The sequence below is a fragment of the Falco naumanni genome, chromosome 12 (genome assembly GCF_017639655.2).
Source record: "Falco naumanni isolate bFalNau1 chromosome 12, bFalNau1.pat, whole genome shotgun sequence".
In the NCBI taxonomy this organism is placed as follows: domain Eukaryota; kingdom Metazoa; phylum Chordata; class Aves; order Falconiformes; family Falconidae; genus Falco; species Falco naumanni.
Genome location: NC_054065.1, coordinates 22,755,174 through 22,777,090, shown reverse-complemented (window position 1 = coordinate 22,777,090; position 21,917 = coordinate 22,755,174). Strand labels below are relative to the sequence as shown.

Genomic DNA, 21,917 nt, shown 5'->3' with positions numbered 1-21,917 from the left:
GGTGTCATCTTTTCAGTCTGCCCTTTCCCTTATTTGCTCTTTTCAGTTATCAAGATGTACTCACACATAGCAAATAACCGCAAGAAAGCAAAACATTCCTTAAATTTGCTTAAACAAGACATTCAATACAATTGCACTTTATGGAAATGATCTAACAAACACCACCACAGTTCAACAATAAAGCAGTTATGGGCCCTCTAGCTTTTTAAAGGAAAAAGCAAAGAAAATTCAGATATTGCATGATGTTGAGCTCTATGCTATAAAGGCTCCGTGAGAAAATGAAAGCTGCTAATCTACTTTCCAAGTGAAACATTGTAGGTGATTGCTCTAACCTGGGGCACAGTACATTCTCTCTATGGCATCGTTGTCACAGGAATCTTCAACCTCCCTCCACCTGCTAAAATACGTTAGCTGAATGTGTCCTAAAAACAAAACGACAGGAGAAATCAAAACATTTTTCCCTTCCATTTTCTGCAGAAGTGAACTGTAATTACTCCTTTTGTAGCTAAAAACAGTATCATTAAGAATAATGGCATCATTAAGTACTAGAAGCTATTACTGGGGGTGAATTTGCTGCACTGATAATGAAGCTCTAGACAGGAAATGAAGATACTAATTACAAGATAAAACGCCTACTCAGTTAATTGGAAGCAACAGCGAATAAAAAGAAATGCATTTGCAAAAGTTCCTGACCTCTATCATTCAATAAGATGTTGTTTGGGTTCAAATCACGGCACACAATTCCTTCTCTATGTAAAGCATCAAGGGCTACAACCATTTCAGCTGCCCATCTTTGAATGCAATCCTCTGGGATATAAAACCTGGAGGTTATCGCTAATCTTTCGTCGAGGTCCTGAAAAATTTGATGTATTTCCTTCTCCCCTGCTACTGCTATTTTGTCTTCCCTCTTTGGTGCTGCCTTTTTACTTTCAGCTGCTGGTAACAAAGCCGAGTCCGTTTCCTCTTTCCCAAAGTCTTCAGTTTGATCGGAAAACAGGAATACTGCTTCATTTCTTAACGTGTCTCCATCCAAGCTAACATCTTGAGCACCTGAGAGCGGGCTGGAAACAAATAAACTTTCTTCTTTGCTTGTCACGTTTAAGGAGCAGGCTCCAAGCCCTTGAAACAGAGCCCCATCATCTGAACTACCTACCTCTTGGTCAGATGCAAAGAGGGTCCCAAGAGCTCCCTGAGTGACACCACTTTGTCCATTTGCTTCCTCGCAGGAAGGCTCACCCAGTTCTGATGCCACATGATTTGGCTCTTGATCAAACACTTTGCATGGCTCTGCAGAATTATTTAATTGTAAGACGTCAGGTGTTTCTAACAACTTTACTTCCAACATATCCCTATCAGTTTTTGTAAACTTTGTAGGCCTTGACACTGCTGCCTCTTCCGTTTCATCAGACATACCGGGTAAGTTTATCAGGAGATCAGGCCTTCCTTCATCAATGCTATTTACATCATCAAAAGCAGCATCCTTAAAGGAGATAACTGGCACAGAGTCATTTGAACCCCTGCTTACGGTGTCATGAGCTCCCACACCCATTTTGCTCTCTAGGGCATCCAAGCTGCTGTCATGAACTGGGTCAGAAAACAATGGCTTCAAAGGCTCTGATTTCAGGTTATATAATTTTTCTCCAAAATCAAGGCCCAGGAGCTCACTAGTGCTATCTTTGCTGTCTATCCTGAAGAGTTCCATGGGGCTGTTCTTTGATTTAGTTAATGAGTCCAATATCCTAGTAGGGCTAGCTATTTCTGACTCAGCATCATCAATGAAAACCTTTCGTTCCTGAGATGCCATCTGAGACGTGAAGCTGTCACTGCCAATGACACTGCATTTCTGTAAGCAGCTTCTCCCTTTGGTATTTAGACCTTCGCTCTCCAGTTTAACCACCGATTCCTCATTTAGAGAGCCAGAATCAATTTTTTCTTGCCCATATTCATTGCATAATGTTAAATAACTAGTAGTGCACTCTTCTTCTGAGCTGGATCCTGAGTCCATCCACTTTGAACTCTCTTGGCCATCTTCCTGGTTGCTGCTGTCATCCTGGGAGCTCAGCGTTAGGCTGCTCTTCAGTGGGACCACCTTCAGTGTGCCCTCGCCATAGCTTTCTCTGGAATCAGTGCTGCTACCAATTTCTTTAGGACTAGGTGTTGGCTGCTCCAGGTAAATTTTAGTTGAACTGGATGTTCTGGGTTCAGGAATTTCAAAGCTCTCTTCAGGACTTCTGTTTAAGAACTTACTGACATAAGACCACAGTTTTCCTCCTGCGAGAAAAGAGGGGAGGGGAGAAATCTCTTAATTTCACTCAAAACAGAATTGGTTTCATTACAAAACAGGAAAACACGCTCATTCTCACAATTCACTATACACTATATACTTATGCCCACTGAGCAAGTTGGATCCGCTGCCTCAGGAGGAAAACATTACAGGGAACACAGCTTGCTTTTCAAGAAGATTTCTATTATTACATAAATAGTTAAAAGAGCTGCATCTGAGATTAAGTTGGTTTGGGTTTTTTTCTGAACTTCAGTGAAGTCTCATTTCAAAGTCTGTCTCAAGTTGCATGGTGGTCACTACTGTCTATCTACTGTCTCGAAAGAAAAAAAAAACACCTAGGGAAGACCAAAATATTCAGTGCCCATCAGCAGTTCTGCCTGTACCGAATACTTCTGCATCACAGCTCCAAGCTCATGAGCAGCATTAGGAGAGACAGACTGAAAACAAATTAGCCAGTTTGGTAAGGGGAAGGGAATTACCTCATATTAGCAGGATATTTTAAAGATTCATTTCTCTCTTTGAAGTGGGTTTTGTTAGTTAAATATGGATCTAATTCTCCCTTTAACTTCAGAACTCAAGAAAGTTTGTTACACTTTGTTGCATTACACAAGGATTTGTCAATACTCTAAGTTACACTTGCAAACCAGTTCCTTCATACTAAAGGCTCCAAGTTACAGATCCAAAATAACAGTTAAATTTAAAAAAAATACAAAATAGGGCTCTTCATGTTTCCAAATATTGTACATATTAAAAAAGCTTACAGATTACAAAACATCGTTTGCACAAAACAAATCAAGAAATTACTGCATCTCTTGAACATCCGAAAGAATTTGTCTTAAAGCTAGAAAGCCACCTTTGATAATTTATGGAAAAATGCAAAGTCAAACATTTCAATTTAAAAGATTGTACAGAAATTCTGGAAAATGCAGGAGTTCTAACAAAATCTTTGTAGAAGAAAAAAAATAAGTATCCAGCCCACTGGGAATCTGCAGAGTTTTGACTGGGGTGGGGTTTTTTTTGTTTTCTCTCTTTTTTCTAACTTATTTTGATAAAACGAAGTCTTGCACTTTTCCAGAATACAGTCTTTAATAGTTATTTTTAAACACACTCCATATCAGGCAAAATTCCTTTTAAAAGTACAATAAAAGAAGAAAGTATTTTTCATTGCCTAGGAACAGGTTTTATATATTCCCAGGTATTTCAAAAATAACTTATCAAAGGCAGAAAAAGCTTGATACTTTAAAAATGAATTTGAGTAATACAATGTGGAGTTTTCTTGCCCTCCATCCCCCTGGCTAAGACAAGACTTATTTTTGAAGTGGGAAAAAAAAAATATCTCATTGGTTGTGGTGAAACTAAGTATATTAAAAATATTATGAGGGAATTCTAACAGCTTGAGTTCAATGGTAAAAAAGACAATTTAAATCTATTAATCCATGTGGTTTCTGCCATAAGCTACAAATGGACTTAGTGAGACAGAGTGACGCTTACCACTTTCTAGAAGGTGATGAGAAAGGATGCAGGTAAATGAGCAGGAGCAAAAGGAAGCAATGCACGTACAGAAGGGAACAAGAACTGCTATGCTGACCACTGTATTGCATAAGCACTATAAATACTTACCCACAGATGCATTGAAAATACCTACAAGCGTGCCATCCCACAGTAGCAAGACATGGGTCATCAGTCACCCCAGCAGAGCAGCAGCCCTCAGCCCAACAAAGCAGGCTGTCTCCCCCCGGGCGCGATTGATGCTCAGCTTCCCTGAACACAAGCAACCTGCTGCCCTGCATCGGTGGGACCAAGGGCCCTGCCCTGCCAGCAGTGCCTGACCAACGGGACCTTGCCTCCATGAGAAGCAGTGAGGCCACGCAGACTCGTTATGATGAGGCCACTTGCCTTAAATACAATGCATTACACAGCTGTTCAGCAGGGCAAAGGCAGAGGCAGGGCACTGCTGTGCCTTCTGAGCCCTACAGCTTGCACAGGATTTCAGAATTACTGGTTTTAAACTGATTTGGTAAAACTAAAATTTGTTCATCCCATAATCGCCAATAATTCTTTTTCTAATGTTACATTTTCATATTTATTCATGCTTTTGCTATGGAACAGCAGGGAAAGAAAACAACAGAAAAGAGAATGAGAAAGCAAGTGAGAACATACATATTTGTAATATATGTGATAAAGATAGCAGCACAAAAGTTTAATTTTACCCCAAGATTCTAATGGAACAATATTTTTACAATTATTTTTCTTTAAAAATGGAATTAAATTACTTTAAATAAACGGTACTTCCAAACTAACCTTGCCCAATTTATTAACTAGGCATGGAATTATTCAGAGTCGTTTCATACCAAACAATAAAATCTCATTTGACGACCACACCCCTGCTGCATTTAATAAAACACGAAGGCTCCCAATCCCACCTACATTATATTAAGTAGCACAAGTAAATGCTAAATATTTCTGTCTTCATATTACTGGTGTTCATTATTTGTGCTTCACAAACTTCTTATGAAAACACAAATCTCAGGTTTCAAAGGGTGTTCACAGAACATGACCCATGAAGACCCACATTACATTTTTGCAGCTTTGGCCAGTGGCTGGCACAACAGTACCTCATCTTCCAGGCATGACTTTAATGCAAATAATAGGATTATCAGTCCCTCCTCGGATGCAAGTAGTAAGAGAAGGTCTTTCTAATGAAGGCCTAGGTTGAGCTTTGACCCAGGGATGCAGAAAACTCAAAACCTTATTTCTGTGATCTTTTGTCACCTTTTCTTCCTGTGTCATTACTGGACATCAGGTGTGCTTTTACATGTGACACCTGTACAGCTCTCATTGACCTAAAGTTTTCGTACCCCTCCATTAAGGTAAGAAGGAGCTGTGCTGCCTGGCAGTATGAGAAGTGCAACAACTATCCCCATACAACTTAGCTTTTCACCTACAGACAGGTCAAGCTGCTCTCAGGACAACTCCTGTCTTCTGCTCCCTCCGCCTCACTTCATGCAAGATTTCATGCAGCCTCCACTAGATTTTGGGCTCTGCTCAATGTCTTAGTGCAGCTTAAGAAAGAAGGAGACCCAAGAAGGATTAAGGAAGGAAAACAGATGTGTTGAGATCAATCCTTCAAAACCCCACAGAAAAATCACTGGAAGAGTCAAAAAGTTCAGGCTATTTCAATTTCAAATACTTTAGGCAAACCTAGACTTTGCAAGAGTCACAAAAAAATCTTTTTATCCTTACAGTATTCAGGAATTCACCACTGTCCACCTGTGAAAACAGACAGAACTGCAACAATGCCTCATTTTCTATTTGCAAATGTATTACCATACTTTTTTAATAAAGAAGTTGCTCATTAATAATCACTTGGATTTAGAAATCACAGTGTAAATGACTACTTACTGCAACTCCAATTTAGAGTTAAATGCAAGTAAATGCAAAAAAAAATTATCTAAATATGTTTACATACAAATATTTCAAGACTGGCCTCCTGGTCAAGTGGAAATACATAAATAAATGCTATTCAATAATTGTGTTCTATAGTGAAAAACAACAATTTTATTCCTTTCTGAAAATGTCCAATCCAGGGTCAAACAAGAGTGATATTTGTATCTGGGTATATAATTATGCCTTTATGAATGACATACTAATAATCTTTCCCCCTCTCCCCATGTGTTGTGTAAGATCAAGAAAACCCATTAGCAAGCCATGCTAATATAGTATCAGGAATCTATAAAAACTAAAATTACAGAAATCAATCCAAACAAGTAAGCTTCAGTCATTGTCAAATAGTCTAACATACTAAATAACTATAAAAGCTACCATTTTTAAGCTAAAGTTCATTAGTGCTTAATACAATTTCAGAAGTACAGTATTAACATAACTAATTATTAAGATTATTTTCTTCTACCATGAACTGACTCTACAACCAGTCTAGCTCGCTCTTTCTGGTTTTATTAGGACATGAAAATCACCAGGCTCTAGATTCTTCTACATTTATTCAATGTAAAATTACTTATTAGAATTGCCTTGCTTAACTGCGTTTCTAGCACTCTGGAGGTTATACCTCTGCTTCTAGAAGCACAATCTAAAAAGTTAGTGATCAAAATAATCAACAGGAAATTGCAGCACAAATTAACCAAGTGATGAAGTTGACTAGGAATCTTGTTAGTTCCACAATATTTTTATATTCTTTCAAACATTTCTGCGTGTTTTTGTTAATGGCACTTGACACAGGAACATCAAAGAAGATACACAGGCTATACAGTACATATCATAGGATGAAATGAAACCTAATAGATCAGCAAATTTAGTCTCCTAAACATGTTTTTGTTCTAGCCAACAAGAAAAATTCATGACCTGTTGGAGTCTTCTTCACCTGGTGCTCAGACACTTACCAGGTCAGCTTGATATCCTGGCAAGACTGGCTGCCTAAGGAGACATATTCCAAAATAAATCAAGCTTTTGCTAGCTTGGCCCCTGAGCTCCCTCTGAAGGATGATATGCTCCAATTCCTGCAAAACTGGAATGCAGCTAAGAATACAGTAACCACAGTATTTAGGAAATCCCAAACAAAGTCAAAGTGAACAATCCAGGCTTCCAAATCATTGTGATCAGATAGGGAAGAAAAACACCGTACTGAAAGACATCTGCTTGAATTATTCTCCAAAACCAGGCCCAGCTCTCTATATCACTGCACAAGAATTCATTTATGGCCAGGAGTACCAATCATGCACCTCATGCAAACTAATATTCTTCCTTGCTAGAAAAAGAAGCACCTTACGGTTTTCCTGGAATCACCGTCCTCCAGGTTAATACACAATGCGTAAAATTATGCTTGTACAGTTTCTTGGCCAGAAGGAAACCAGGCATGTAGGCACTACCATGATATGTTTCACAGCATCCCAACAGCAGCCCCAGTGGGCTTGCAGCGTACACACGAACTGGAAGCTAATCTCCAACCTAATCTCTAATGTGACAGTAGTTACAAACACCAGAGCCTTATATACATGGCTGCTTCCACTGCCGCTGGTGAATCTCTGCTACAAAGTTTGCTAGTTTAGGCAAAGCTCCCACTTCCCAATGCACTTTGAGCAAAAGCTATGATTTCAAAGCCGCCTCCTGAAAAACTCACTTGCCAAGGACCATATCACCTTTCCTACATTTTCCAATTGCTGTCGAATATTTACAGCTAGCCCTATCTCCTTTCCTAACAACAAATCCCTAGCTCTGCAAGCCAGAACGCTACCGTGTTGTTGTCTATCAATTCCTGTGAGCAGCAAGCCTCTTCAGCATGAAGTTTCTTGAGTGCTCTCCAGATTGATAGGAAATCCAGCTTGTTTATGCTTAAAAGAGATTTGACAGCTTCTAACAGCCACTTAAACTTTGATGTCCCATGGAAGCCCCCCAGCCTATTTTTGAAGCATCTGTTTCTAAAATTTCTGGAGTTAGTAGTGCCAAGAAGAAGCGAGGCCTTATTAACATCAGATTGGCTCTCTACCACACTAAAATTTGCCAAGTGCTTTCCAACAACACTACAAGATAACTTCAGGGACTTTTGTGTTTCTAAGATACCCTTGAAGCCTCCGTGGCCATGAGAAAAGCCTGTAAGAGAACCCAAGACCTCACTCACCAATTCTCAAGCATGCAATGGCATCATAATTTACCAAAAGAAGGAAAAAAAAAAAAAAGTCTTCATCTTGAGCAAGAGTCTGCAGTCAAGCTTGCAGAATTCCATACGAAATCCGATAGTGCAGCTACACACAGTTAAAATTTACTACAAACAGGAACTAGTAAGCTGCTTAGCAAATATGTAATGTCTGTACATAACATTAAAACTTTATCTAAATTTGCTATAATTCAAGCCAATGCCCACTTAAATTAGTATTTTACCCTTGAACTTCCTGATGGTATGGCTAATATACCTAACAGAGTAAGTCACCACCACTTATAAATTTGACTGGCAGAATCTTCTGTCCTATTGGAATCGAACTACTTGGAGTATGAATGTTAAAAGCATTCATAAAGTCATGGAATAAAATTTCAGAGTCTATCCCTCAAAAAGTACTGTCCCAGGAATTTTTTATCCTTTCCCAAAATTAACTAGAAGCACCTCCTCTATTTATATTTGGTCTGAGATGGACAAAATTTTGAGATAGCTTTACCTACAGGGAATCCCTATATTATTTTCCTTGTAATTTAAAGGATGAGTGCATAAGGCTGATGTGATCAAGACCATCATCAGTGAGGTGAGCAAGATTAGTCCCCGCATATTGTACAACATAACTCTAGCCCTACTTTTATTCATGTTTTATTCATGTAGAGCTAGAAAATGAGGCCTTTCTCCTGAACCAGTCTAGCACTGGTCTCCCGGGAGAAGGTGAGGTGCAGAGGCCATGCAGTTCTAGAAGCAACACAAAATTACTGCCCCAATTAGGGATTTGGGAAAAGGTCCTACACCTGCAATACACGTTTTACATGCATTATTGGGCAATTTACTCCTCACCTTGTACCCCAGCTATCCCTCTTTAGAACAGAATATATCACTCCTTTTCCTCTCCCTTTGCCTGTTCCCAGACAGTAAGTTCATGAAACCAGGAGACCATCCTTGATGAAATCCATAAAGAGATCAACCTCGTTAATTCCCCAACAATCAGGGAAAAGTCCTTATAGCATATTATCATTTTTGAATGGTTTGCAAAAAAGGATAGAGGTGAGAGGTGAATCCATTTCCAAACTGCTTGCTGCTTTATCAGAAAATGAGGGAAAACCCTATGCAGTTTATAACTTCTATTCACAAGTGTCCAAGTCAAGTGAACCCACGTATCATGCATAACCAACAACAGCCCTTGCACACCAAAATCCCTTCTGGACCCTGTAGCTCTCCTCCTTCTCCCCAGAACAGCCTGCCAGTCCTCCATCCTCTCTGCAATGCTCCCCAGTCCTTCCCACACTCCCTACCCCCTGTTCCTCTTCAGAGCTCTCCCTGTAGAAAGTACTCGTACCTCTCCCAGCTCCACCTCAAACTAACCCACCTCCCTGCCACGTCTCCTGCTCGCATGGCTTTGACCCGCAGCTTGGAGAAAGGCACCATGAGCTGTGGCTGCCCCCTGGTACGTGTGTGCTGCCTGGCCAGCCAAGATGAGGATACTTAACGAACACCACCTTCACTGTCGGCATATCAAACAAACGGTGTGGGGTGCTGCACAAGGCTGTGTGTTGCACAAACCTGATTTGGAAGGCACTCAGCAAATTAACAATCCTTCCCCCACAGAACTCCAAACACGTTACAGCTGATGTTTGTAAGAGCAAGACATTCAGGCCAAGCGATTTCACTGGATTTTTGACCATGTCAACGCGGAGACAGTCATTCCTTTTTAAAGACAACACCCCATCCACCCCAAATGTTAAACTGAGGTTTCTGTTCTCAAAATGAAAGAGCTCTGACTGTGCAATGTCTCCATTTCTCTCACTGTTCTCACAATAAAATTATCACTGCCAGGAGATCATCTTTATCAACTGGTCCCATCAAGCCTTCCTTAAAATCTTTTTTTTCTCCATCTGACCACTACTCCCCTCAAATTCCACTACTTCTTCACCCAGTTTTCCATCTGTTTTGACAAGGAACACTCTTCCTGAAGAGAAGAGCGAAACCGTAGGTCTTCAGGACTTGTAGAAATATTAGGAACACTTTTTATAGCATGATTTTATCCTGTCTCTAATACTTTGATTATGCTAGTCTTAAGGGCACATGGTATCTGACAAGGGTCATGGGTGGGTTTTTTGCTTGTTTTGGGGTTTGCTCTAGGTTTTCTTTTTTATGTACCAGCTTATGTGGAAACTACAGTTCAGGTGATGAGTCTCCAAGTTATTCTGCTGAATTACACACACCTCAAGAAAAGTAGCATTGTACAAAGCCGCACTGTAAACCCTCGAGATCACCATCAGGCAGTACTGTAATGTGAGGCTTTTCTTCATGCACCACTGCTCATGGCAAAAATAAGTCACACACAGCAGAAATAGTAATTCGTGTTGTGAAGTTAACTTTAACCGGCCTCATGTGACAAATTGCTCACGAAAAAGCAAAAATCCAAGTTATTAGGAAAAAAAGAAATAATATTCAATTTAATAAAATTATCTTCTCTATCAGTTATCTTAGTTCCTTTACATCATCCATTCCAACTGAATTATTAACATTTTACAAAATGAGAACTTTTAGCTATCCCAAAAATTTATATTCTGCACTCATTCTAAACAAATATGGGTAATTACATTTAGGGAATATTTAAATCCAGGTGTTAGACAAAAAAAATCAAGATGTAATTATTTTGTGCCACCTGTTCCCTGTGCATTTAACAGGAATTTTATAAACAGTTTGAAGGCAAAACTCTGTGGTTCTGCTTTGAACTTCTGTGTGATGCCACTAGCTATTTTCTTAAAAATCCAAATCAGAATAACTATGCAATATTAACAAAAAGGCAAATGTTCATGTTTTTTAGCAGAGTGTTATTAAATCCTTGTGTAAATACTTGTCATTTTAAGATGCTAAAAATATTTACTAGCCAAAGTTTATAAGAGTAGCCAAAGACTTTACCTCTGAGAGATGACTGTAAATAACTGCAGACAGTTGTTACAGTCAAAGCACTCACTCTCCTGTAGAAAATAAACAGTTGGAAGCTTTTAATATTGCTACAAGTAGCCGATCAGGATTTGAGGCCATTTGAAGCAAGAACCAGATCCACCACGGAACGAGGTGGGAAAAGGAAGAGGGACAGAGAATGGGAGTGGAGTGTCTTACATGACTTCTCTTAGGCACACTAAAAGTATTCTAATTAGATGTATAAGAGATTAATTTGACAATTAAATGTACCATTGATTAAAACTTAAACCTTTGACTTTTTTCAACAATATACTTATAACAAGAGACAAACCTTCTGCATGCTGTAACACGAGAAAGACAGACTCCTCAGAGATGATGTACTTGTGCAGACACACCATGTTGGGCACACAGCGGGGTATGATGGTCGTTCTGCTCCTGCTGTACTCACTACTTTTCCTTAGACCCTGACAGAGAACAAAAAGGTCAGTTGTACCCTCAGTTGCCTTTGGAGCCTGCTGTGCTCTGTGTTTATCAACCAAACTAATCTATCCGAGTTACTCTGGGCTTCAGAGAAACCACTCATCTGCTGCTCTATGCCCCTCGGTCCCCCGAGGCTGTGCTGATGGCATCTGGCGCATTTCCAGAGAACAGAAGATGGCACAAAGCTGCCATTAAAATCAATTACATGGGTCAATGTTTTTATTAGAATCTCTCTCAAACTAAGTCATCAGGATGACACTCAGTTATTTCCCTGTGACCTTTTTTTAAAATTTTATTTTTGTGTGTGACCAAAAGACACTATTAAAAAAAATTCAATTCAACTTCTAAAGACAAAAGAATGCCTTAGCCTTACAGGTAATCCTTACATTTCCATTGTATTTTACTAAAGACAACAACCGCAACAACAAAAAGGAAAGGAAAGGATTAGTCTCCTTGAGAGGTAATGATTTTTGGGAAGTAGCACACAGATGAAGTTGCCAGAAGTGAAAAAATTGACGTGGTTGGGAGAAAGGGAGGGTAGAGAGAAAGAGAAAGAAAATAATTATGTCAATAGTGTGACCTATTACAATATTGATAAACATAAGCAGTTAAATGGGAAATTCAATGTTACCCTATCTGCCAGTAGATAAAGTGAGGTTCTAACATACAATAATTCACAAGTAAACCTTTCTGAGGGACAAACTGGTTTTCTGTTCCCTGCACATACTTAAGACAAACAATTTCAAAGGCCAGACACACTAAGTTAAGGCAGGCTTGTAAGCCAACCCTGAAGTGAAGTTACAAAATGTTAACAACTAAGTAGAGCTCCATGTTTGGGGGACGGTTTTCAGCCTGCCCTCCCATCAGCAGTGGAATTCATGTCAAGGGGAACCTGAAATAATGGCCCTGATAACAATACTCATACTAAACTAATTCTCAGCATCACAGATGCTCCGAGCATATTGGGATCTTGATCTGAGCACTTTCTGAAACACAAAAGAGTAATGTGAAAAATTGTATTATGACCAATTAGCTATTCGCCAATTCGATTGTTTAGTAACACTAAATTCAGTTTTCACAGCCTATTGATGTAAAACATAGCAAAGCAATTCTGAGTAAGACCAGCCGTCCATTTCATCCAGAATCCACTTTGGCCAATATCACATTCTTCAGCTACGGGAAGACCAAACACGTTAAGTGTTGTGGATGTACTTGGACTAAGGAGAATTTTCACCTTCAGCAGCAGCCTGTGCATGTCCTGAGCCACCAGAGCTTTACAGATGTTTTAAGCAGCACATTGAAACTATGATTCTTTACTGAAGCCTGTTAAAGTGTTGGCCACAATAACCGGTGGCAATTCAAGTGAGTAAACCAGCACATCAGAGCACTAGAGACATTACAGAGAAAGGAAGGGAAAGCAACTGAATGCCAACAAAAAGAATTTCAGTGTGCTTAATAGGGATATATGTATTAACATAACAATATAGCACAGAGATAACTCTATACATTAGATGCAAACTGGTCTTTTTGTGGTGGTGTAATTTAGGAGACCAAACTGTTTAGAGGAGTAATAAAAGACTTTACTCACCTTCAGTATAAAAGTCTGCTGTGTTCTAGTGTCCATTACAAGCAGGACCTAAGCAAAAAGTATTCAGGGAAATATTTAAGATTCACATGACTAAGTTAACAAAACAGTTCTTAAATCTGATGTTGAATATTCTTACAACGGAAGTAACCTGATTCCCAATCAGCTAACTTAAACAATGAATCCTAACTTGCTAACAGAAATAACCAGTACTTTGTAAGTACAGCAATAACCTAGCAGAACCTAATTTACAGAAATGCAATGATAACAACACAATGAAGCACTAAGAGTAACCTTCACATAGCATTATAGTCTTATGTCACTTCACTTAAATTCACTGTACCTACCTTCCTAGTGCAACATTTTCCCCATCAGGCTTCCTATACATCAAATGTGTTGCCTACCAGTGGGTTACCAAAGGGATTTTTTTATGTTGGTTTTTGAGGTTTTATTCTGGGTGGCTACATACCTGCTTTCCAGGAAGCTAAACTAAAAGCTGGCCACACACATGCTCAGACCATTAAAAAAATGTTTTATCAACTGTACAGTCACTGCTGTCTCATTCCTTCACTGCATTTTTGCTTTGTAGCACTCGTAAGCCACAACAGAAATGGCTGCAAAGAGGTCTTTTTGTGCTACTGTAAACTAGCATTAAGGTAAGAACAAAAAAAAAAAAGAGGTTTATTTAGGGAGAAGAGAGTAGATGGGTTTGCTGCAGAGAGCTGCAGAGAGCATCCCTGTTATGAGTGCATCACCTCTACTGAAAGCACTTTAAAAACAGTATAGTGATGAGAGAAAAGGACTGAATAACAACCACTACCTTAGCAAGCTCCATTTATTTGTGTGTTGAAAACAAAACAAAAATATATATGTGTACATATACTAAGGAAACTGCATCTTTAGGGAGCTGGCACCCTCTGCATGTCCATCTTCAAACCACCCTGCTCAGGAATTAATTGATTTCAAACTCCAAGAACGTGGATGCACTGGGAAAGGACCAGCTGCAAGACAGCCACAAGAGAAGCACAAGGCCAACCCTCCACTAAGAACAAGGGTGTGCACTCACTGTTTATTTACAATAGAGGTTGTAAACTTCCAGTATAAATACTAACATACAGTTAATACCAAAATATTTAGGCTGAAAAATCAAACCCCTAAAGGGCTGCAAATGTCAGCACTGCAGTCACCAAACTTCGAGTTCAACAGACAAGATGCAGCAATGCCAAGTCAATAGACAAGATGCAGTGAAGACCAAGTCAGCTCACATCAAAAAAGACTTCTAGCAGGGGAATGACGTGCCAGGAGTAACACGGCGTTGGATTCACCAGGTGACAGGAGAACAACACAGCGCACTGTCTCCCCATATCTCCCTGCTGTGTGGGGCAGGCATGCAGTCATGCCCTGCTTCTCTGAAAGGGTGAAGTCTACCAGGCTGACATGCTGACGTTCCCCACGCCAAGGGAACTGTGGAAACAGCCATCCTGGGCAGTGCCCACAGCAAGGCGAGGTGGAGATGTGCAAAAGGCCCAGGCAGCTGGGCCAGGAGGGGAGGTCTCAGGGCAAGGTTGTGCCGCCTTCCCCCAAGCAGCGGCTGCAGCAAAGCAACCCTTCTCTTTGGGCTAGCCGCATTCTAAACACTGCCCTTCATCGCTCCCCATCGCAGCCCTGAGCGTCTCAAGCAAGAGGAGGAAAACTGGAGTCTTTTCTAATAATTTCTCTTCCACCACATTTCACCGAAAGAAATAAAGTTACAGATGCCTCTCCACCTTAACCCTTTTACCACAGTTGCACGCAATTTTAGAAGCTGTTCTGTATCTTCTGGCAAAAAAAGCATCAATAGAAGTTGGTGTTACTGAGATTTTTTGACAAAGCAATGACACACAGTTCCTATGTCAAGGGCACGGTAAGGAAAGGCAAATGTCCCCAGGTCACAGTCTGCCAAACAACTTTTTCAGGCCTCTTACCTGGGGCTTCCAGAAACAGTGGAAACCAGTTGAATAAATAACAACTGTAAAACTGGTTTTTGTTATCCTTGCTTAACCAAAAGTTGCAAAACTAAAATTAAAAAAAAAAAAAACCACCTCAAACAAGCAAACAATAAAGGAAACTAAAAGAACAAGAGAAAAATAAAATCCAGTTTACAACAGGTGCCAAAAGAAGATAAAACTGGTTTGGAAAAAAGCTATGTATTTACAATCACTTTCCTTCTTCTCCCAAGTTTGTTTGTAACTAGACACTGTTCACATTGAGGCAATAAATACGAGAACATATGTGATTTTTTTTTTTTAATGTGCCCTTTGACTGTCAATATCTCCCAAACAGGTGTTGGGTAAATGATTATAAATTGGCCTCTGGATACACCTCTTCAACTGAGCCGTACAGGACTGGCGATAATATAATTAGACCTAAAAACATCAGGCTGGTGAATGCTTTCCATCTGTTTGGCAATAATGTTTAGTTAACAATAGTCTTTAAAAGAAGCACCTTCAACTTCAGTTCTTAAAGTTATTTATAGGGCCATTCTTAACACACCAGCACTCTTGCTAACAAGAGCTTTAGCCACTTGGAAATTATTAGCCATACGGCTGTATATGAAAAGGAATGGCAGCATTTAACATCTGTATCTCTCCAGATTTACAAGCATCAACCTCATTTAAAGTCATTTCTTAATGAACAGTTCCACGGTCTGTATTAATATTATAGTTGCATGCACAAAGATCATAAGGAGCCAAACATTTTTTTAATACCAACAGTAGGCCAATCAGTAATGAAGCTGTCAGCATAAAGGACAGAATAATAGCTTCTTTAACCCTCAAACAGGATTTGTTCATTTGTAGAGTAGAAGACACCAATTTAAAAACTGCTCATGGGTTTGCTCACCTTTATAAAGACAAAAATCTAATTTGGTACTAATTTGATACAATTGTCTTTCCAATAAAAGGCTCCTAAAGCCATCTTTTATTCCATGATAAAACAACTGCTATAACTAAAACTGTCATGAAATAATTACCTTTGATAGCATACCTTATTGCACAAATACAATTAATGTATTCCTCTCTTTCATTTTTCACACTTGCTTATCAGCACTGCATTAGCATATGGTGTAACAGAACAGATTACCGAGCCCGAGCCCTATAAGACAACATATAGAATGACTACCACTAACATGAATAAAGCAGACAACGGGTCCCTTTAGGGCTAGCTTCATCTGTTGTTGTATCACAACACCAAAATGAAAGTAGCAGCTACAGTTTTGTAACTGTAACAACAAATAATATTTGTGAGCCTTTGCGGTTAACCACCTAGATGGATGTAACCAGCTTCTTTTTCCTTCCCGTCAAGCATTCCCAGTGATGATCATCTAAATTCTTTTCATTTCACGGAAAATTATTTCTTTGCTGATTCAATACCAACCCTTCTGCACGACTGTTTACCTCAAAAGGGACTCCAGGAAGAGCCATAAAAATAATTTTAGGAATTCACCCAGTGATGCTCCATTTGGCCCTGGCAGACAGCAGCTTCATATGGCCACACCAAACCAAAAACCTGCTTCAAAGGGAGGCAGCCTGCGTGCACATTACAAAAAGATGGTTTAACTAGATTCATACATATAATTAAAGGACTACATAAATTAATAAATCACTGCCAGAAAACTGACATTTCAGGAAGGGATAAGACCAGGAAAGAATTGGTCACAAGTACATTTTCTTTGCTTTTTATCACACACATCCAGAGCAGAGAAAGGTGAGCAGCTCTTGGATGCATGACCAGGCTGCTGCAGAAGTAGTACGTAACAGTATGCCTGCCACTGAGCCAAAGGCCAACTTATTCTCCTCACCTCATGCTTTACAGCCAGTTCCTAGACAGTAATGCTATCCCAAGCCTTTCCTGTTTGCATTCCTTCACACTTCTCTCCCATTGCAAAAGTGAACGCTTCAGTAATTCTCTTTCTAAGATTTCTTTTTAAAATTCAAACTGACAAGTCTGCACCCTAATAGCACGATGGGACAAAACAGGATTCCATATAGCATTCCCTATGGCGTAACTCAGGTCCTCCTCAGAGCAGATCACACAGAGATGCATTAGACTAGGTTGCTTCTAGCTCGCATAAGCTGATGAAACCTGTTTCACTGATGATGACTACGGTGTAACTTGCAATATGTAATATCTCCTAACAATGAGCTGTCAACTGTAACATTCAGCATCGTATCTCAGAGGGGAGGGAGAAGAATGCACAGCAGGGCATTCCTGGGCACTGAGCAACTAGACTGTGACACAAAAGAGACAAGGCAAAATCCTATTTGTAATACTAATGTACGAACACAGTCAAGGTCTACATACCACACTGGCTTTTACAGCACTGTTGCTTACTCGTTCTTTCTCTATTTTTTCTGCGTTGATGACAACCTTAACGTGGCCAAAACCACTGACAAGCAAATAGCAATTGCCACAAATAAATACATAATGTAAATAAATGTCTTCAGCAGCACAGACATCCCTATTTTGTACAAGCACTCGAGCTCTCAGGCACATCCCAAAAAACAGCAGCACTGCATGACAGCATCTCAGTAAACTGGCAGATAGCAATACCCCTCCATGATGCCAAACAGGATTTTTTACTTGTGGTTTGTTTTTTGGTTTTTTTTCCCCCCTAAGTCAAGGGTTAATTCTGATGCTGACAGCAGCTACTTAAAAAAATTAGCTTCTTAGATTTGATTTACAGTGTATCCAACAGCTTAGTGAAAATAAATTAAATTCAATTCAATATAGTCAGTACAATTAATTGGAGAAAAATAAAATAAAACCTGCCTGGTAAATAACCATAGTCTAGTTTTAAGAAAACAGTTAATTTTAGGATCCTTTAAATGCACAGAAATTAGCAAATGTTTCAGTATGCTAATTTTTTTTAATTAAAAGATATTTCTGCAGTAAAAGCTCTTTCATATGCACTGCTGATTCTTCATCAAACGTTAAGTTTCCAACTTAACACCAGTATAGCCGGTGGCAGCCTGAAGGTTTACCATCTGCTGCCACCCAAAGTCACGGTGGCCACCTTCAGAACATATGCATCAAAGCCCTGAGATAAGAGACTGAAGGAATACTGCAGAAGTCAGCATAAGGGGAATCACAAACCCAGAGGCAGGCAACAGGCAAGTCACCAGGAAAAAAGAACGTGGTGAACCATCAGTCACCCTACTGAGCACCCAACCAAGGTCACAGGGGACAGCACTGGAAGGACTAAGGACTGCTCTAAACGCACTGCTCTCCTGCAGGTGGCTTTAACATAAACGCAGTCCGCAGTCCTCTATCACACCGCAGCCGTCTGCTTCCCCAGACCCCCTTGCTTTTCTGGGGTTTTTTCCTCTCCCTTCCCCCACCACCCAGCATCTAATACTGATTTTTTCCAGCCTCCACACTCTCAGGACATAGTGCAGAACATACCTGTGCTTTTTATCTACTTGAGGAGGTTTTAATACTGGTCAGAATAAACACCTCAAAACACATTTGCTTACAAAAACGTGGCTTTAAGTTCACTAACACAGGTTGAAAAATAGCTTGTGTCAGATCAAAGAAAACAGAATAGGATGTCTTACTGCAGTACCAGATACCAGAAAGGTTTTGAAGGCACACCAGACCTAACAGATTACTTTAAAAACAGCTCCATTTTGTTATTAAATTGCTGTTCTACACTGAAAACACATCAGGTAGCTACGTCACCAGTGGGCCATCTATTAATTCCAGCCTTTATCTGCTGAACACACCCTTATCATAGGATCGATTCTGTAGCAAAAGTCCTACAAACTCAAAGATGTTTCAGATGATCACCTAGGATTTTTCTCCTTGCGTTTACCTCACCATTTGGAAAATTCCATTACAGGTAGTGACAAACAACCAGGAGCAAGCTGGTCACCTGATCCTAGCTCGAGTACTTGGGACTGCAAAAAAACCTTAGTAGCGGCTGGCACATGGCTGGGTGCCGCAGTCAGGGCACAGCTGAGGTGATGAGGCAGAAGCAGGCATGCAATTCCGCCTGTTCTCCTCAGCTATGCCGGCTGTCAAGGCTACCAGGATTAAAAGATCTACTTAACACAGATTTATTCTTGTCACTTTTCAGATTACACCACCCAGACTCTCGCTCGTCTCCCTCTGTTGTTATAAAAAGAGATTACATTTGGCTAATATGCATGAAAAATACGATTATTGCTTAGCCTTGTACCTGTGCAATATGAATTATCTTCAGTTTGGAATTACTCTTCCTTTCAAACTATTATTCTAAGGAACTTACAACTCATATATTCTATGACTTGCAATAATAGTGTACTTAAAAGACAAATTGTGCAACTTTAAATAAGGCAAATGCTAAGAAGGTATCCTATATTCAAGTTCAATTTTTTACATACTTTTGGTTGGTAACAGAGAGGAAAGCCCACTTCCTGAGAGCAAACTGAAAACCAGGCAATAAATGACAAATGGTGAAATATTACCCTAGAAAATGTATCTGTCAGGTTTTACTAGAGAATGGTTTACAGTACGAAATGCCACTCAGCATCACAGTAATTCTGGCACTAATTATGTACTAAGCAACTTAGTAATAGTTAGGAAGACAAATAATTTTGGTTTAAAGGAAAATATCTCCATAAATTATTTATTCCTGCAGGCCAGAAGATACATATAGTTCAGCCTGTACTGAAATATTCAATAATTTCATTTCTATTTTATGAAGGGAAGGGCAAAATCTGCACTACTTTACACAATCTTAGGACTGTTTTATGTCAGATGAAACAAAACATTCACTGAAGTCAAAATAAATTTTAGTGAGTCAAACGAGAAGGAAGCTAGAGAGAGAGACTAAGGGTTACAACAACAAATCACTCAGAAATGTTCAGACTGATATAAATGGAATGACTTCAGGAAAACAAGCAGCAGGTGTTTAAGAACAGGGAAGAAGGGACAGGACTCTTTCTAGCTGAGAGAGAGATCATGTTTTGAAGTTAACCTTTTAAACTTTAACCTCACCTCAAAATAAAATGATGAATATTTAAGTTTCTAACAAACACTAACATTCATGTACAGCCCACACACTGCCATAAAAAGAGCCTTTTTCTCCTATCCTCTGATTAAATTTCATTAAAACTAACCATAATCTTGATAAATTCAACTAATGGTCTGCAGATTATGCATGCAAACTCTACACATATTCTATATACTTCTGCTTTTTGGCACCTTCACTTATCAAGCAAACAAGGAGTAAGCACACTTTCTAAATAATGAGTAATATTGATTTGGTACTTCTGCATATTTCCAAGGTCAATTCATCAAAATGTACTACCATCCGGGTTACGACTTCTCACAATTGCACAACAGCCACAAAAAATAACCTGTACTCAAGATCAACAGAATGGCTTCCATTTCTACAGAGAAGTCACCTACTTCTAGAACCCTCTTCAGAAACTCCCAGAATAATTTTAGCAAGGCCCTGATGACAGTATTTTACTTTATAAGGTTTCAGATTGTACAACACAGCTTAACAAACAGTGTATTGAACAACAAGCTCAAAGGTACAGACATCTGCGGAAGAACTGATCACAGTCATACCTGTGCCAATACAGACAATGTGGCCTGATGGGGGTCCAGGGGAGGGGATAGAAAAGACATAAAAGACAGTCATTGGTTACAGAGGCACAGTTATTACTTAATGCACTCTCCTTTCAAGATGAATCTTTAAATTGAATGAATCTAAATAACAGAGGGTTCTGAAGAATAAGAAATTGGGTTTGAAACAGCATTGTGAAGGTATCCAGCAGCACCATAACAAAGTCGTTTCTTTAGGGGCCAGTTGTAGCTTCAAAGGAAAGATTTGCCTAGGGCAGAAACTCAGCACAGAATCTGCAACCTTGATTTTTAATTAGGCAAATTCTGAAAGCAAAAATCTTTGCTATTCCAAAAAGAAGTTTTCTACTTTAAGGTATACGAACTGATAAAATAATTGATCATTCTCAGTTGTGGTAACAGTAGCTAGAATACTCAGATATTAGCCTGTTTTAAATGCGGTACCTCTGGTAACATTAACAAGAGCTTTGCTGCCCAATCAGTAGCACCTCAGGGTCCACATCTGCAGGAAAAAAGCCACCTTTATAATTAGATTAAACTTCTATTTTCAGAAACCTACTCACAGGTAGACTCTTCCCATAATAAACACATAAAATACCTGCAAACACCACCTAGTTAACCTTTGACACCATGAAGTCAGCAAGCAGAGCAGCAGCAGAATTCAAAAATACAGTTTCCTCAAGCAAAATGTAGGTCCTTTTGGGTCTATTAAAATCATCGCATTTATCCCTCAGCCTTTACACGAGAGCAGAAGCAGAAGGATGGGAGGCGAGGCACATTTACAGTCATTTTGTGAATCTTCACAAAAATTTAAGGAGTTCAATAATGCTAAGTTCTCTAACTCTAGATTCAGCAGAAAAGGGTCAACACAGCAAAATTTATTCAGGTGTTCAAGGAAGGTGGAAAGGCAGACAGGGAAAGATGGCACATTGGGAAGAAACTAGGCTAAAACTAAACGTCTAACCATTCTGCCTAAAATAGTTTGAAAACTCAGAGTTTCAGGTAGCAACAAGCATTTCGTCTGTGAAAATGAAGCCAATTCAAAATACTTCAAGAGGCTTCAAAAGAAGAACAAAGACCAATATTACTCTAAGGGAAGGCACTGAACCTTTCAGCAGCTGGTGGAGTGCAGGTTAACAGCTGGCTCCCTCGAGGCAGCACTGGCGCAGGCAAGACACCACTCCAGGCTTCCAGCAGCAGTGGGAGAACAAGTGTGCAAACTAAACACCATCATTTTTAAGTCAGTGTGTTTAAGCCAGCCTTGCACAGGATTAGACAAGACAGCAGTTAAAATGTCAGTGGCTCGTTACTATCCACACACCCACTTCGTGCTGCAACCGAAGCAGGTTAGCACAGAA

The 21,917-nt window shown here is 39.6% G+C and overlaps 1 protein-coding gene across 9 annotated transcripts in view; it reads right to left on the bottom strand.

The window, feature by feature from the left end:
- Positions 1-21,917, bottom strand: part of RPS6KC1 (ribosomal protein S6 kinase C1) — a 91,212-nt gene that overhangs the window by 18,748 nt on the left and 50,547 nt on the right. For 8 of the 9 annotated variants that reach the window (XR_005830330.1, XR_005830331.1, XM_040611552.1 and 5 more), the window contains 4 exons: positions 12,952-12,999; positions 11,215-11,347; positions 694-2,271; positions 333-422 (listed from right to left, as the gene is read on the bottom strand). Coding sequence is in view for 7 of the 9 variants with exons in the window: in XM_040611552.1 (XP_040467486.1) it covers positions 333-422; positions 694-2,271; positions 11,215-11,347; positions 12,952-12,999 (1,849 nt within the window). In the remaining 2 variants the exon portion in view is untranslated. The remainder of the gene's footprint in view (positions 1-332; positions 423-693; positions 2,272-11,214; positions 11,348-12,951; positions 13,000-21,917) is intronic. The other variant, XM_040611554.1, reaches the window with a different exon arrangement.